This window comes from Coregonus clupeaformis, chromosome 30 (assembly GCF_020615455.1).
Source record: "Coregonus clupeaformis isolate EN_2021a chromosome 30, ASM2061545v1, whole genome shotgun sequence".
Classification (NCBI taxonomy): domain Eukaryota; kingdom Metazoa; phylum Chordata; class Actinopteri; order Salmoniformes; family Salmonidae; genus Coregonus; species Coregonus clupeaformis.
In genome coordinates, this window is record NC_059221.1 from 9,872,179 (window position 1) to 9,891,067 (window position 18,889).

Below are 18,889 nucleotides of genomic sequence, written 5' to 3' on the forward strand. Positions count from 1 at the left end.
CTGGGATTGATTTGCACTTTTCGCACCAAAGTACGTTCATCTCTAGGAGACAGAACGCATCTCCTTCTTGAGCGGTATGACGGCTGCATGGTCCCATGGTGTTTATACTTGCATACTATTGTTTGTACAGATGAACCTGGTACCTTCAGGCGTTTGGAAATTGCTCCCAAGGATGAACCAGACTTGTGGAGGGCTGCACATTTTTTTCTGCGGTCTTGGCTGATTTCTTTTGATTTTCCCATGATGTCAAGCAAAGAGGCACTGAGTTTGAAGGTAGGCCATGAAATACATCCACAGGTACACCTCCAATTGACTCAAATGATGTCAATTAGCCTATCAGAAGCTTCTAAAGCCATTACATCATTTTCTGGAATTTTCCAAGCTGTTTAAAGGCACAGTCAACTTAGTGTATGTAAACTTCTGACCCACTGGAATTGTGATACAGTGAATTACAAGTGAAATAATCTGTCTGTAAACAATGTAAACAAAAATTACTTGTGTCATGCACAAAGTAGATGTCCTAACCGACTTGCCAAAACTATAGTTTGTTAACAAGAAATTTGTGGAGTGGTGGAAAAACAAGTTTTAATGACTCCAACCTAAGTGTATGTAAACTTCCGACTTCTACTGTACATGTGTCATTACAATATATAACAAGTGGTTTCTAAAACATAAAAATGTAAAAAGTGTAAGAAAAATGGCAGTGATCCATTTATATTGTTTCACAGTTCATATAAATATGAGAAATCTATTTTCCAACCATTTGATTTCTTGGCAGTAGCATTATACAAAAATGGAGGTGTTAATTGAACTTTGATCCAGCCACTGCAGCTACCTGTATCAGTTCTAAGGGGCATCAAGATGGCTCACACAAATAAATACCTCTAATCCTGCTCTTGGAGAACTACAGTACTGCTTGTACCAGCTCAGCAGTGAAACACCTGATTCAGCTCACCAGGGGCTTGAAGATCAGTTGATTAGTTGAATCAGGTGTGATGGCACTAAGCTGGGTCAAAAACCTGCAGAACTGCGGCTCTCCAGGAGAAGGTTTGAGGATTACTGACTTAGAGGAAAATTAGGCTCCCTCCTCCCACTAAGTGGGATAAATAGATACCTCTCCATCTCTCTCTATACAGCCTCAAATCAGAGAGTAGTGAGATTAGTGGTTTGGTATAGGGGGCAATGAGGTGCATCGATCCTCAGACACTGCATAGATCTGAAAGAACTAAGAAAGGTGTAACCAGTAGGCATACTCCTTGCCATACACCCATCCAGACCTACGAGGAGTGTCCAGGTAAGCTTAAAGCCATCCAGACCTTTCTGACCTATGATAAGTGTGTAAGGTTCAGTGCTGATTTGGGGCCCGGGAAATAGTGTCTCCCCATCGCTACAGGTAGTTGGAGGTGACAAAGGCTTGGTCGTGGCGCACGCGGCTCTGGTGGACCATGGCGCGGTCGTAGGCCACCTGCACAGACTTGCGGATCGTGGTCTTCCTGCCCTCCATCATGTGCAGCTTGTCAGCCGTGTCGTCCACACCCAGAGGAGTCACCTTGTCCCGTGGTAGCCACTGCCTACAGGGGGCAAGAGATGGGAGGGCCGTTGAAGCAAATTCATTCAATTCACACATGCGTATTAATACACACTTGTACATGTGTGAAATAGGACAAGCACCCACCAAATTATTATCCATTGACTTTGAGCAGGTGTTCCTATGTTCAGGAAAAAGCTAAAGGTGACCTGATGAAGTCCCAAATTCCAATACAATGAACATACTTTTATATGAATCACATATAGTATGTTATAACTAGGGCCAGGACTTTTTTTCACAGACTAGGCTATACTTTCTACTCATTGATTGTTAAAAATCAGGTGCATTATAAGCAGAGGAATGTGTCTATCCAACAGTTATTGACCGCAATGAGCTCAAATAGACATTGGACATGGTCATTGAGATTAGACACATGGGCCTTTACACAATAGCAAAACTTGTCAAAGGTTTGTGGGCATGTTCTTCAGTAGAACCCAAAGATATGAAGCAGCCGTAAAATCTAGATAAGAGGTTCGAGAGCTGCTTGTGGTCACTCATCCAAGTGGTAGCCAAACACCGCCCCCTCTCACCATGTCCTCTTGTTGTCGAAGAAGAGCACCAAAAATAGCTTCTCCCCGGCCTCCTCCGTCCTCTGCTCCCCCAGCTGCAGGACGTCCAGCGGCGGCACGGGGATGGGCACCCCGTTGTGCAACAAGCCCTCCTTGGGCATCTCAGGGTCAATTATCTGGACAATGGGAAAGATGGATTGATTGGGGGCAAGATGCTTTGTGTTAAATTGGCTTTTAGGGTGGTTTAAGCTTAATTTTTACAGTTAAAAGGCGTCATACACTGAGCAGTATGGGGCATGGTCTACACCCTTCAAACTCAACTCTGGACCTCAAAGCCAGTTCCACTGCTTTTTTTCATTGTTCCCCTCTAATCAGTGACTGATTTAGACCTGGGACACCAGGTAGGTGCAATTAATTATCAGGTAGAACAGAAAACCAGCAGGCTGCAGACCTCGTAGTTGAATACCCCTGGTCTATAAACTAATTCTGTGTGATTCTGAACTACCCTTTAGAAATTGTCATTCTATTCAACAGCAAATATGCACCAAAATGCAATACGCTTTCTATTAGTGGATTTCTGAGTGGCCTAACTTTAAATCTCCATATTTCAGACCGAAAACCATTTCCAAAATGCTAACCCTATGATGATCAGCTCTGGTAACTGCTGCTCTTATCAATTTGGGGCCTGTCTCAGTGTAGGAGCAGATGTTTGCCCACTGCATTCTCTCACCAATGCAGGGTAGGAGGGGTACCCCCGACACTTGGCCCAGACCAAGTCCAGGGATTCCAGCGCCGCGCCGTTCTCAAAAGGCATCAGGATACTACTGCCTGTGGAGACAGAGGGGAAAACGAAATACAAATATGCTAACGTCACAAAATGGCTTTTGTAGTAAATGAAGTACAGAGTTTACTTTGTAGAAGCACATTTGGCAGTGATTACAGCTGTGAGTCTTTTGGGGTAAGTCTCTAAGAGCTTTCCACACATGGATTGTGCAACATTTGGCCATTATTCTTTTCAAAATTATTCAAGGTCTGTCAAATTGGTTGTTAATCATTGCTAGACTACCATTTTCAGGTCTTGCCATGGATTCTCAAGTAGATTTAAGTCAAAACTGTATCTCGGCCACTCAGGAACATTCACTGTCTTCTTGGTAAGCAATTCCAGTGTAGATTTGGCCCTGTGTTTTAGGTTATTGTCCTGCTGAAAGGTGAATTTGTCTCCAAGTGACGGCTGGAAAGCAGAGATTTCTCCTATCACAGCCATTAAACTCTGTTTTAAAGTCACCTTTGGCCTCATTTTTAGGTCTCAAATTTCCTGAGTGGTTTCCTTCTCAGGAAGGACGCCTATATTGTTGTAGTGACTGGGTGTATTGTTACATCCAAAGTGTAATTAATAACTTTACCTTGCTCAAAGGTATATTCAATGTCTGCTTTTTTTTATTTTTACCCATCTACCAATAGGTGCCGCCCTTTGCGAGGCATTGGAAAACCTTGGTCTTTGTGGTTGAATCTGTGTTTGAAATTCACTGCTCGATTGAGGGACGTTACAGATAATTGTATGGGGGGTGCTACAGAGATGAGGTAGTCATTAAAAAATCATGTTAAACACTATTATTGAGAGTGAGTCCATGCAACTTATTATGTGACTTGTTAAGCAAATCTTTACTGAACTTATTTAGGCATGAAATAACAAAAGGGGTTGAATACTTATTGACTCAAGAATTAAAAACATAACTCCACTTTGACATTATGGGGTATTGTGTGTAGGCCAGTGACCAAAAATGTCAAATGAATCCATTTAAAATTCAGGCTTTAACACCACAAAATGTGGAAAAAGTAAAGGGTGTGAATACTTTCTGAAGGCACTGTATGTCACTGCAAATGTAGTTTTTGTATTTAATTTGAGTTTTCTTGAAAATATGAGTTGGGACAAGTTGGAGGTACAAATGTCTTTATTGAGATGTTTTAAATGCACTACCAGGGTTTTATCTGGATAAAAAAGGGGCTTAGGTGGTATGCGTGGCAGGAGGAGTGGCAATGGACGTGCACATTGCGGCTGAACTTTAGAGAACCTTTTTGAGGCCCCCATCTTGGCAGTGTAGATACATTTTTGAATTTTTAAGCCAGTTTCCTGTGATTCTACATATTCTGCCATGGAGCCGAGAGAAAATGTTGCAGTTTTAAAGCAAATTTCCTGCAATTCTATGCATTTTGCCATGGCTAGTGCTTTGTTCTTTTGCTGAAACATAATAAAATGAATACTGCTAAATTAATTTTGGGGGGAATTTTCTATTCTCCCTGACTGTATTGCTTTTATTTTGGTGACTGTTAGTTTTCAAAGTTATATTTATTTTTTTACATACTTTATATCTGGTTTTAGCCGTTTAAGATTACACTGAAAGCGTTTTTCCATCCTGAAAATACATTTCAATTTTACGTTTCACGGATGAATCCCGGTTTCAACTGTACCGGGTAGATGGCAGAGCATGTATGGCGTTGTGTGGGCGAGCGGTTTGCTGATGTCAACTTTGTGAACAGAGTGTCCCATGGTGGAGGTGGGGTTATGGTATGGGCAGGCATAAGCTATGGACAACGAACACAATTGCATTTTATCGATGGCAATTTGAATGCAGAGATACCGTGACGAGATCCTAAGGCCCATTGTTGTGCCATTCATCCGCCGCCATAACCTCATGTTTCAGCATGACAATGCATAAACCCATGTCGCAAGGATCCGTACACAATTCCTTGAAGCTGAAAATGTCAGACTTCTTCCATGGCTTGCATACTCACCAGACATGTCACCCATTGAGCATGTTTGGGATGCTCTGGATCGACTTGTACGACAGCGTGTTTCAGTTCCCGCCAATATCCAGCAACTTGAAGAGGAGTGGGACAACATTCCACAGGTCACAATCAACAGCCTGATCAACTCTATGAGTCGCGCTGCATGAGGCAAATGGTGGTCACACCAGATACTGACTGGTTTTCTGATCCCTAACTTTTTAAAAAGGTATCTGTGACCAGTCATGTGAAATCCATAGATTAGGTCTTAATTTATATATTTAAATTGACTGATTTCCTTATATGAACTGTAACTCAGTAAAATCTTTCAAATTGTTGCATGTTGCGTTTACAGTGGGGGAAAAAAGTATTTAGTCAGCCACCAATTGTGCAAGTTCTCCCACTTAAAAAGATGAGAGAGGCCTGTAATTTTCATCATAGGTTCACGTCAACTATGACAGACAAATTGAGAATTTTTTTTCCAGAGAATCACATTGTAGGATTTTTTATGAATTTATTTGCAAATTATGGTGGAAAATAAGTATTTGGTCACCTACAAACAAGCAAGATTTCTGGCTCTCACAGACCTGTAACTTAACTTCTTTAAGAGGCTCCTCTGTCCTCCACTCGTTACCTGTATTAATGGCACCTGTTTGAACTTGTTATCAGTATAAAAGACACCTGTCCACAACCTCAAACAGTCACACTCCAAACTCCACTATGGCCAAGACCAAAGAGCTGTCAAAGGACACCAGAAACAAAATTGTAGACCTGCACCAGGCTGGGAAGACTGAATCTGCAATAGGTAAGCAGCTTGGTTTGAAAAAATCAACTGTGGGAGCAATTATTAGGAAATGGAAGACATACAAGACCACTGATAATCTCCCTCGATCTGGGGCTCCACGTAAGATCTCACCCCGTGGGGTCAAAATGATCACAAGAACGGTGAGCAAAAATCCCAGAACCGCACGGGGGGACCTAGTGAATGACCTGCAGAGAGCTGGGACCAAAGTAACAAAGCCTACCATCAGTAACACACTACGCCACCAGGGACTCAAATCCTGCAGTGCGAGACGTGTCCCCCTGCTTAAGCCAGTACATGTCCAGGCCCGTCTGAAGTTTGCTAGAGTGCATTTGGATGATCCAGAAGAGGATTGGGAGAATGTCATATGGTCAGATGAAACCAAAATAGAACTTTTTGGTAAAAACTCAACTTGTCGTGTTTGGAGGACAAAGAATGCTGAGTTGCATCCAAAGAACACCATACCTACTGTGAAGCATGGGGGGTGGAAACATCATGCTTTGGGGCTGTTTTTCTGCAAAGGGACCAGGACGACTGATCCGTGTAACGGAAAGAATGAATGGGGCCATGTATCGTGAGATTTTGAGTGAAAACCTCCTTCCATCAGCAAGGGCATTGAAGATGAAACGTGGCTGGGTCTTTCAGCATGACAATGATCCCAAACACACCGCCCGGGCAACGAAGGAGTGGCTTCGTAAGAAACATTTCAAGGTCCTGGAGTGGCCTAGCCAGTCTCCAGTTCTCAACCCCATAGAAAATCTTTGGAGGGAGTTGAAAGTCTGTGTTGCCCAGCGACAGCCCCAAAACATCACTGCTCTAGAGGAGATCTGCATGGAGGAATGGGCCAAAATACCAGCAACAGTGTGTGAAAACCTTGTGAAGACTTACAGAAAACGTTTGACCTGTGTCATTGCCAACAAAGGGTATATAACAAAGTATTGAGAAACTTTTGTTGTTGACCAAATACTTATTTTCCACCATAATTTGCAAATAAATTCATTAAAAATCCTACAATGTGATTTTTTTTATTTATTTTTCTCATTTTGTCTGTCGACGTGTACCTATGATGAAAATTACAGGCCTCTCTCATCTTTTTAAGTGGGAGAACTTGCACAATTGGTGGCTGACTAAATACTTTTTTCCCCCACTGTATATTTTTGTTCAATGTAGATCAATGATGGTGACAGTCACACATGGTATAAGAAACTACTTCTAATAACCATTCAAAGCTAAATCAAATAAATTACTTATGACTCGTTCTCAATGGATGAGTGCAGTTTCGCTAGGGAATATGGAGGATTGACGGAGAAAAGGCGAGAGGAAAAAGTACATTTAACATGCTTTGCCCAATCAACATGCTTTGCCCAATCGACTTTTTCCGTATTTTGTTACGTTACAGCCTTATTCTAAAATGGATTAAAAAAATAAAAATCCTCATCAATTTACACATAATACCCCATAATGACAAAAAAAAAAAAAAAAAGGTTTTTAGACACAATATCAAATATACATAAGTATTCAGACCATTTACTCAGTACTTTGTTGAAGCACCTCTGGCAACGATTACAGCCTTGAGTCTTCTTGGGTATGACGCTACAAGCTCGGCACACCTGTATTTGTGGAGTTCTCCCATTATTCTCTGCATATCCTCTCAAGCTCTGTCAAGTTGGATGGGGAGCGTCGCTGCACAGCTATTTTCAGGTCTCTCCAGAGATGTTCGATCGGGTTCAAGTCCGGGCTCTGGCTGGGCCACTCAAGGACATTCAGAGACTTGTCCCGAAGCCACTCCTGCGTTGACTTGGTTGTTTGATTAGGGTCGTTGTCCTGTTGGAAGGTGAACCTTCGCCCCAGTCTGAGCTCCTGAGCACTCTGGAGCAGGTTTTCATTAACAAACTCTCTTTACTTTGTTCCGTTCAACTTTCCCTAAATCCTGACAAGTCTCCCAGTCCCTGCCGCTAAAAAACATCCCCACAGCATGATTCTGCTACCACCATGCTTCACCGTAGGGATGGTGCCAGGTTTCCTCCAGACGTGACGCTTGGCATTCAGGCCAAAGAGTTAAATGTAGGTTTAATCAGACCAGAGAATCTTGTTTCTCATGGTCTGAGAGTCCTTTAGGGGCTTTTTGGCAAACTCCAAGAGGGCTGTCGTGCCTTTTACTGAGGAGTGGCTTCTGTGTGGCCACTAAACCATTAAGGCCTGATTGGTGGAGTGCTGCAGAGATGGTTGTCCTTCTGGAAGGTTCTCCCATCTCCACAGAGGAACTCTGGAGTTCTGTCAAAGTAACCATTAGGTTCTTGGTCACCTCCCTGACCAAGGCCCTTTTCCCCCGATTGCTCAGTTTGGCCGGGTGGCCAGCTCTAGGAAGAGTCTTGGTTGTTCCAAACTTCTTCCATTTAAGAATGATGGAGGCCACTGTGTTCTTGGGGACCTTCAATGCCGCAGAAATGTTTTGTGTACCCTTCCCCAGATTTGTGCCTCGACACAATCCTGTCTCGAAGCTCTCTGGACATTTCCTTCAACCTCATGGCTTGGTTTTTGCTCTGACATGCATTGTCAACTATGACACCTTATATAGACAGGTGTGTGTCTTTCCAAATCATGTCCAATCAATTGAATTCTTCTTCTTCTTCAGTGAGGTTTATCGGCGGTTGGCATCCAACGTTATGGTGCATTACCGCCACCTACCGTACTGGAGTGTGGGCCAGAGACAGGGATAAACTAAATCCTACCTGCCAAGCCCGTTTCTCTTAAAAAAGATAACAAAATATTTGAGACTTTATCTAATGACGCTCTACTCAATACAATCTCTAAACTAATTTCCTGTATCCCCTTCTCCCTCATACTAAATCTCATCCTCTCTCTTTCCCTCTGATACTGCCCACTCTGTAGCAATACATGCTCCTCAGTCTCTATTTCCTGACAATAATCACACTTTCCTGATGGATGCTTTCCTATCACGTTTAATGTCTTATTCAACTGGCTGTGTCCCACCCTTAATCTTGTAAAAATAGCCTCCTCTCTTCTGTCCCTTCCTGCCATCCTCCCCTCCCTGACTTTCCTCTGTACTTGAAATAAATGCCTTCCCTAATTATTTATATTCCACTGCTCCTGCCATCTCTTCACCATCACTGTATATATCAGTATTTTTGCCTCTGCCTTGCTCATTGACACTTCAACATCCCCACTACTAAGTGCTTTTTAGCCTGTTCATCTACCGCCCCGTTCCCCTCCACCCCCACATGGGCTGGAACCAAGTAAATCTTATCTGAATACCCAACTGTTTAATCCTGCCATGGGTCTGTATCACCTCATAAAGCAGGTCTTGTCTGCTACGTGAGCTAAAGGACTGGAGACTCATTAACACTGCACATGAATCAGAGCAAATAACTACTCTGTCTGGCTTAACTTCCTCCACCCACTGCAAGGCCAACAGTATGGCCATCAGCTCCGCCGTATATACAGCCAGATGATCTGTAATATGTTTCCTGACTTCCACCCCACATTCCTGCACTACAAATGCTGACCCAGTACGTCCTGTCCTTAGATCTTTTGAACCATCTGTGTAAATGGCCACAAAGTCCTGATACACAGTTTCCAGACGTCTCTTAAAGAAATCAGCTGGATCAACACCCTCCATATCTTTCTGTAGTCTCTCCAACACTTCTAGATCAACTACTGGAGACGGGAGTAGCCATGGTGGATTGACAGGAATAACTACCGATGGACTAAACACCCTTCCATACAGTCCCATCTCCTTCGTCTGGGTATTACCCACCCACCCAAAGCTTGTGTTCGGTCTTCGCTCATGTTCCCAGCATGCCTGTAAAATCCCTTTCGCAGGATGAGACACCCCATGTCCTTGTAGGTTGATCCAGTAATTAATTGCCAGCTGCGGTCTCCTCATCTGCAACGGCATATCCCCCATCTCCACCTGTAATGCAGCCACTGGGGACGTCCGAAATGCCCCACTACATATTCGGAGTCTTTGCCCCTGTATGACATCTAGCCTTTCCATTGCGGTCCGGGCTGCCGAACCATATGCTATACTTCCATAGTCTATTACAGATCGGATCAATGCAACATACATGGTCTTCAATGAGGAACGCCCAGCCCCCCACTCCTTCCCCGTCAGACAGCGCATCACATTTAGCACCTTCTTACACTTTCCCACCACTCTCTCAATGTGTTCTGCCCAGGTCAGTCTAGTATCAAAGTATACCCCAAGGAACCTGAAGGCCCCCACCCTCTTCAAGTTTCTCCCATATAACCTCAAGCATACCTCATCTCCCACCTTCCTCCTGGTAAAGAACACTGTTTGAGTTTTCTCTGCAGAGAACCTGAATCCCCACATTAATGCCCACCGCTCTACCTCATCAATTGCTTCCTGTACCTTCCTGACTATGTATGGCACATTTCTTCCCCTCTTCCATAAGGCCCCATCATCTGCAAATAACGACCTCCCTATATCCGGCTGTACCTGAGAGTAAACATCATTGATCATGACTGAACAACAGAGGACTAACCATGCTCCCCTGCGGTGTACCATTATCCACCAAGTAGCTGCCTGATAAAGACTTCCCCACCCTCACCTGGATAGGAAATCCTTTATCCAGTTGTACATTCTTCCTCCTACCCCCATAATATCAAGCTTGATTAACAACCACTCCTTCCACATCATATCATACGCCTTCTCCACATCAAAAAATAATCAATTGAATTAACCACAGGTGGACTCCAATGAAGTTGTAGAAACATCTCAAAGATGATCAATGGAAACAGGATGCACCTGAGCTCAATTTCGAGTCTCATAGCAAAGGGTCTGAATACTTATGTAAATAAGGTATATTTCATATATATATTTTATATTTATATATATAGTCCCGTGTAGCTCAGTTGGTAGAGCATAGCGCTTGCAATGCCAGGGTTGTGGGTTTGATTCCCACGGGGAACCAGTATGAAAATGTATGCACTCACTAACTAAGTCGCTCTGGATAAATGACTAAATGACTAAAAATATATATATATACAGTGGGGAGAACAAGTATTTGATACACTGCTGATTTTGCAGGTTTTCCTACTTACAAAGCATGTAGAGGTCTGTAATTTTTTATCATAGGTACACTTCAACAGTGAGAGACGGAATCTAAAAAATCCAGAAAATCACATTGTATGATTTTTAAGTAATTAATTTGCATTTTATTGCATGACATAAGTATTTGATACATCAGAAAAGCAGAACTTAATATTTGGTACAGAAACATCAGGGATCAAATTGTAGACCTGCACAAGGCTGGGAATGGCTACAGGACAATAGGCAAGCAGCTTGGTGAGAAGGCAACAACTGTTGGCGCAATTATTAGAAAATGGAAGAAGTTCAAGATGACGGTCAATCAACCTCGGTCTGGGGCTCCATGCAAGATCTCACCTCGTGGGGCATCAATGATCATGAGGAAGGTGAGGGATCAGCCCAGAACTACACGGCAGGACCTGGTCAATGACCTGAAGAGAGCTGGGACCACAGTCTCAAAGAAAACCATTAGTAACACACTACGCTGTCATGGATTAAAATCCTGCAGCGCACGCAAGGTCCCCCTGCTCAAGCCAGCGCATGTCCAGGCCCGTCTGAAGTTTGCCAATGACCATCTGGATAATCCAGAGGAGGAATGGGAGAAGGTCATGTGGTCTGATGAGACAAAAATATAGCTTTTTGGTCTAAACTCCACTCGCCGTGTTTGGAGGAAGAAGAAGGATGAGTACAACCCCAAGAACACCATCCCAACCGTGAAGCATGGAAGTGGAAACATCATTCTTTGGGGATGCTTTTCTGCAAAGGGGATAGGACGACTGCACCGTATTGAGGGGAGGATGGATGGGGCCATGTATCGTGAGATCTTGGCCAACAACCTCCTTCCCTCAGTAAGAGCATTGAAGATGGGTCGTGGCTGGATCTTCCAGCATGACAACAACCCGAAACACACAGCCAGGGCAACTAAGGAGTGGCTCCGTAAGAAGCATCTCAAGGTCCTGGAGTGGCCTAGCCAGTCTCCAGACCTGAAACCAGGGAGCTGAAAGTCCGTATTGCCCAGCGACAGCCCCGAAACCTGAAGGATCTGGAGAAGGTCTGTATGGAGGAGTGGGCCAAAATCCCTGCTGCAGTGTGTGCAAACCTGGTCAAGACCTACAGGAAACGTATGATCTCTGTAATTGCAAACAAAGGTTTCTGTACCAAATATTAAGTTCTGCTTTTCTGATGTATCAAATACTTATGTCATGCAATAAAATGCAAATTAATTACTTAAAAATCATACAATGTGATTTTCTGGATTTTTGTTTTAGATTCCGTCGCTCACAGTTGAAGTGTACCTATGATCAAAATTACAGACCTCTACATGCTTTGTAAGTAGGAAAACCTGCAAAATCGGCAGTGTATCAAATACTTGTTCTCCCCACTGTATATATATTTGCAAATATGTCTAAAAACCTGTTTTCTCTGTCATTATGGGGTATTGTGTGTAGATTGATGAGAATTTTATTTGTATTAATCCATTTTAGAATAAGGCTGTACCGTAACAAAATGTGGAAAAGGGGAAGGTGTCTGAATACTTTCCAAATGCACTGTACATATAAATTATATATATGTTTTATGTTTATTCGGAATTGTACACATTTGCAGCTGAAAGCGGAATTGCAGCATACATAGGCCTACGTAAGTAAATACATGTATTTTATAATATGAGATGTAGTATACAATATTAAGGTTAAGCAGCATTAAGCAGTCTCACAAAGTAAGGCATAGGGCTGTTGTAGTATCTGTCAGTCCGAGTAGGGGGAAGGTTCAGTTTGTGACTGGATCGGGTAGATCTACCACTGACATGGCCTCTCGTCTGAGGCAAACATTTAATGTAATCCTGCGATTTTGCAAGCTTCTGGGCAAATGATCTGCAGAAGTGGGTGCGGCGGGACTCCAAGAACCGCAAGCCCATATCATTGCATGAAGAGTCGTAGGAGGTGTAGGTGGTGACTATTGTTTTAATTACTGAATGTTTAATGTTTTCTGGTAAACAGTGTAAGGACAACGACCATGCCTTATAAATATGGATAATGAGATCCTCTAATGAGTCCATCAATGATACTCTGATACACATACCTGTAGCGGTGTAATCTGCATCCCCGTTAACAGTATCCAGGAACTGTACTTTGGAAAGTGCTGGTTTTCCGAGGCTACGTTTGGGTGGTGAGCTGCTGTTGGGGTACACAGTACTTCCGTAAGCTGTGCCATTGTACTGCACATACAGTTGAAGTCGGAAGTTTACATACACTTAGGTTGGAGTCATTAAAACTCGTTTTTCAACCACTCCACAAATGTCTTGTTAACGAACTATAGTTTTGGCAAGTCGGTTAGGACATCTACGTTCTGCATGACACAAGTAAATTTTCCAACAATTGTTTACAGACAGATTATTTCACTTGTAATTCACTGTATCACAATTCCAGTGGGTCAGAAGTTTACATACACTAAGTTGACTGTGCCTTTAAACAGCTTGGAAATTTCCAGAAAATGATGTCATGGCTTTAGAAGCTTCTGATAGGCTAATTGACATCATTTGAGTCAATTGGAGGTGTACCTGTGGATTTATTTCAACGCCTACTTTCAAACTCAGTGCCTCTCTGCTTGACATCATGGGAAAATCAAAAGAAATCAGCCAAGACCTCAGAAAAAAAATTGTAGACCTCCACAAGTCTGGTTCATCCTTGGGAGCAATTTCCAAACGCTTGAAGGTACCACGTTGATCTGTACAAACAATAGTATGCAAGTATAAACACCATGGGACAACGCAGCAGTTATACCGCTCAGGAAGGAGACGCGTTCTGTCTCCTAGAGATTAACGTACTTTGGTGCGAAAAGTGCAAATCAATCCCAGAACAACAGCAAAGGACCTTGTGAAGATGCTGGAGGAAACAGGTACAAAAGTATCTATATCCACAGTAAAACAAGTCCTATATGGACATAACCTGAAAGGCCGCTCAGCAAGGAAGAAGCCACTGCTCCAAAACCGCCATAAAAAAGCCAGACTACGGTTTGCAACTGCATATGGGGACGAAGATTGTACTTTTTGGAGAAATGTCCTCTGGTCAGATGAAACAAAAATTTGGCCATAATGACCATCGTTATGTTTGGAGGAAAAAGGGGGTTGCTTGCAAGCCGAAGAACACCAACCCAACTGTGAAGCACGGGGGGTGGCAGCATCATGCTGTGGGTGTGCTTTGCTGCAGGAAGGACTGGTGCACTTCACAAAATAGATGGCATCATGAGGAAGGAAAATGATGTGGATATATTGAAGCAACATCTCAAGACATCAGTCAAGAAGTTAAAGCTTGGTCGCAAATGGGTCTTCCAAATGGACAATGACCCCAAGCATACTTCCAAAGTTGTGGCAAAATGGCTTAAGGACAACAAAGTCAAGGTATTGGAGTGGCCATCACAAAGCCCTGACCTCAATCCTATAGAAAATGTGCGGGCAAAACTGAAAAAAAGTGTGTGTGAGCAAGGAGGCCTACAAACCTGACTCAGTTACACCAGCTCTGTCAGGAGGAATGGGCCAAAATTCACCCAATATATTGTGGGAAGCTTGTGGAAGGCTACCCGAAACGTTTGACCCAAATTCAACAATTTAAAGGCAATGCCACCAAATACTAATTGAGTATATGTAAACTTCTGACCCACTGGGAATGTGATGAAAGAAATAAAATCTGAAATAAATAATTCTCTCTACTATTATTCTGACATTTCACATTCTTAAAATAAAGTGCTGATCCTAACTGACCTAAAACAGGGAATTTGTACTAGGATTACATGTCAGGAATTGTGAAAAACTGAGTTTAAATGTATTTGGCTAAGGTGTATGTAAACTTCCGACTTCAACTGTAGGTTATCATCTGATTTTCACTGGCTACATTTATATGAGATCAGCTCAAATATCATGATCACTTTTATTGCTGTTAACCTACCCAGCAATTTAAAACATGCCATGAATACCTTTCTTGATTTTGGCTAGTTATTGTAGCCCTTTTAACTCTGGATTTATATCAAGGTAGTACAGGATCATAATATCGGAGTGCATGTGTGCACAATTGCTCTAAAGAATAAACAACACACAAATGAGCTGGTGTATGTCTTACATTTCTTTGTGGAGGATTGGGAGAGGGCTACAGTCTGAGTCAGAACCACCATCTTTGTGCTTTGTGAACCCATTGGTGAGTCCTGAAAGAAGACAGAAACCAATTATCAGATATGCCAGACACTTGCAGAGTATAAGTTTAACAAAAATATGCTTCTTCAGCCACTCACCACTCTCCAGTGTATGGTTAGACATCTTGTCCAGCTCCACCTCTGAGATGGCACCTCGACTAGGGTTCCCCCATTCGGGGGTGGTGAATGAGGACGGGGTCGGGGTCTGCTGGGGGGTCTTAGACGGGGTGGATAATGGGGTACTTAAAGCTGAGTTGGGGTTTGGGGAGGCACTGCTGCTAGTGACTGCCTCCCCAGCTTTCCCATTCAGTAAAAGATTGTCTCTCTCTTTCTCTCTAAGCAGCTTTGCTCCGTTTTTTGCTTTTTTGAAAAGCACAGAAGTCCGCCGCCCTACTCCCGTTGTGACGGGGTGTGAGGGCGAATGGTCAGAAAGGCCGTTGACCACCGGCCCTCCACAGTGCAAACTGCGCGCCTCTTCTGCTTTAGTGCAATCATAATTCCCTGTAGCGGCAAGGGTGGGTGTACCATTATCTGAGCTCTCGCTGTCCAATTTCAGACGCTTGTTGGGATGGCCCAGGGTCCTTGGCTCCCCAGTCATGGGGCGCAGGGTGGGAGGCTCCAGGGGCGTGTCTCTCTGCAGAGGGTGAGGTGCCAGGCACGTTGGCTCCAGCAATGGGGGTGGGGTATATTTGAGGTCCTCTGAAAGAGAAGGGACCAATCAAATTGACAATTCATTTACATCAAACTTCGATGATTAATTCAGGGCTTTCGCCATTCTAGCTCTCACAACTGTCCCACATGGGCTTAAAGCAGTAATTAGTAAGGGCGTACAATACAAATACAAAGTAAAATGTTCACAGACCTCAGCAAAACTAAATGGATAGGTGAGTTACACAACTTCAATGGTATAAACACTAGCATGCTTGAGTAGGGTTCGACTGCCTAGTATTCTCGGTTCCCCCCTGAAATGTGCTACATTGGTGTCAGAAGTGGGATGACATGACTGTATGAGGCGAGTCCACAAGAAGGCGGTGCAGAGGACGACACGAAGCACAGAATGTGCCTGGAGAGGCAACTACGTGGGACCCTACTTACTAGACTACAGACAGTGAGGTGCTTTAAGTTGGTGCGTAGGGGGACCCTTGCTCAATTACCTAACGATAATTTGCTGTTAGCTCATGTTTGCAACCGGTCTCGATGCAGCAGAGCAGATCATTAAATAGTCTGTTTCTGGGTATACAGTGCCTTCAGAAAGTATTCACATCTCTTGACTTTGTCCACATTTTGTTGTGTTACAGTCTGAATTTAAAATGTATTAAATTGAGATTGTTTGTCACTGGCCTACACACAATACCCCATAATGTCAAAGTGGAATTACGTTTTTTTACATTTTTAAAGTAATGTAAATGTAAATGTGAAGCTGAAATATCTTGAGTCAATAAGTATTCAACCCCTTTGTTATGGCAAGCCTAAATACACTGAACAAAAATATAAATGCAACATTTCTACAATTTTACTGAGTTACAGTTCATATAAGGAAATCAGTCAATTGAGATAAATTCTATGGATTTCACATGACTGGGAATACAGATATGAATCTGTTGGTCACAAATACCTTTAAAAAAAGGTAGGGGCGTGGATCAGACAATCAGTCAGTATCTGGTGTTACCACCATTTGCCTCATGCAACGCGACACATCGTTTTCGCATAGAGTTGATCAGGCTGTTGATTGTGGCCTGTGGAATATTGTCCCACTTCTCTTCAATGGCTGTGAGAAGTCGCTGGATATTGGCGGGAACTGGAACACGCTGTCGTACATGTCGATCCAGAGCATTCCAAACACGCTCAATGGGTGACATGGCTGGGGAGTATGCAGGCCATGGAATTGTGTACAGATCCTTGCGACATGGGGACATTATTATGCTGAAACATGAGATGAAACATGAGATGATTGCGGCGGATGAATGGCCTCAGGATCTCGTCACAGTATCTATGTGTATTCAAATTACCAACGATAAAATGCAATTGTGTTCATAACTTATGCCTGCCATAATCCCACCGCCACCATGGGGCACTCTGTTCACAAAGTTGACATCAGCAAAACACAAACTCACACGACGCCATCTGCCCGGTACAGCTGAAACCGGGATTCATCCGTGAAGAGCACACTTCTCCAGCGTGCCAGTGGCCAGCGAAGGTGAGCATTTGCCCATTGAAGTCGGTTACGACGCCGAACTGCAGTCAGGTCAAGATACTGGTGAGGATGACGAGCACGCACACGAGCTTCCCTGAGACGGTTTCTGACAGTTTGTGCAGACATTCTTCGGTTGTTCAAACCCACAGTTTCATCAGCTGTCCGGGTGGCTGGTGTCAGACGATCCAGCAGGTGAAGAAGCCTGATGAGGAAGTCCAGGGCTGGCGTGGTTACATGTGGTCTGCGGTTGTGAGGCCGGTTGGACGTACTGCCAAATTCTCTAAAATGACTTATGGTAGAGAAATTAACATTAAATTCTCTGGCAACAGCTCTGGTGGACATCCCTGCTGTCAGCATGCCAATTGCACGCTCCCTCAAAACTTGAGACATTTGTGGCATTGTGCTACGTGACAAAACTGTAGATTTTTGTGGCCTTTATTGTCCCCAGCACAAGGTGCACCTGTGTAATGATAATGCCGTTTAATCAGCTTCTTGATATGCCACACCTGTCAGGTGGATGGATTATCTTGGCAAAGGAGAAATGCTCATTAACAGGGATGCAAACACATTTTTACACAACATTTGAGAGCTTTTTATGCATTTTGAATATTTCTGGGATCTTTTATCAAATAAAATAAAATGTTATTGGTCATACACACGTTTAGCAGATGTTATTGCAGGAGTAGCAAAATGCTTGTGTTTGTAGCTCCAACAGTGCAGTAATATCTAACAGTTCACAACAATACACACAATACAAACAAATGTAAAAGTAAAAGAATGGAATTAAGAAATATATAAATTATTAGGACGAGCAATGTCGGCATGGCGTAGACCAATATACAGTAGAATAGAATACAGTATATACATATGACATGAGTAAAGCAAAAATATGTAAACATTATTAAAGTGACTAGTGTTCCATTATTAAAGTGGCCAGTGATTTCAAGTCTATGTATATAGGACAGCAGCCTCTAAGGTGCAGGGTTACGTAACCGGGAGGAAGCTGCAGAGTGATGGCTATTTAACAGTCTGATGGCCTTGAGATAGAAGCTGTTTTTCAGTCTCTCGGTCCCAGCTCGTGTCTGAGCCGTTGAATTGCGACTCACCTTTGTCTCTATACTGTTGTTTTGCCTGTTTGATTGCCTTACGGAGTGAATAATTACACTGTTTGTATTCGGCCATATTCCCAGACAACTTGCCATGGTTAAATACGGTGGTTCGCGCTTTCAGTTTTGCGCGAATGCTGCCATCTATCCACGGTTCCTGGTTAGGGTAGGTTTCAATAGTCATAGTGGGTACAACATCTCCTATACACTTCCTGATGAACTTAGTCACCGTATCCGTGTATTAGTCTATGTTATTCTCAGAGGCTACCCGGAACATATCCCAGTCCGCGTGCGTGATCAAAACAATCTTGAAGCATGGATTCCGATTGGTCAGACCAGTGTTGAATAGTCCTTAGCACGAGTACTTCCTGTTTGAGTTTCTGCCTATAGGAAGGGAGGAGCAAAATGGAGTCGTGATGGCCGGCAGGGATGTAGCTCAGTTGGTAGAGCATGGCGTTTGCAACGCCAGGGTTGTGGGTTCGATTCCCACGGGGGGCCAGTATGAAAAATAAAAAATGATGTATGCACTCACTTAACTGTAAGTTGCTCTGGATAAGAGCGTCTGCTAAATGACTAAAATGTAAAAAAATGTAAAATGTAGTTCTTTGAGGGCCGTCATGGTATCGGCTTGAGGGGGAATATACTGGGCTGTG

General features: G+C 43.3%; 1 protein-coding gene across 1 annotated transcript in view; it reads right to left on the minus strand.

Annotated features, from left to right (window-relative positions):
• Positions 1–565: 565 nt before the first annotated feature.
• Positions 566–18,889, minus strand: part of LOC121545989 (bromodomain and PHD finger-containing protein 3) — a 41,153-nt gene continuing 22,829 nt past the window's right edge. Inside the window, exons 8-13 of the mRNA XM_041856946.2 lie at positions 15,036–15,635; positions 14,867–14,948; positions 12,834–12,928; positions 2,828–2,925; positions 2,119–2,273; positions 566–1,571 (exon numbers count right to left, since the gene is read on the minus strand). Coding sequence (XP_041712880.1) covers positions 1,388–1,571; positions 2,119–2,273; positions 2,828–2,925; positions 12,834–12,928; positions 14,867–14,948; positions 15,036–15,635 — 1,214 coding nt within the window. The 3' untranslated portion in view covers positions 566–1,387. The remainder of the gene's footprint in view (positions 1,572–2,118; positions 2,274–2,827; positions 2,926–12,833; positions 12,929–14,866; positions 14,949–15,035; positions 15,636–18,889) is intronic.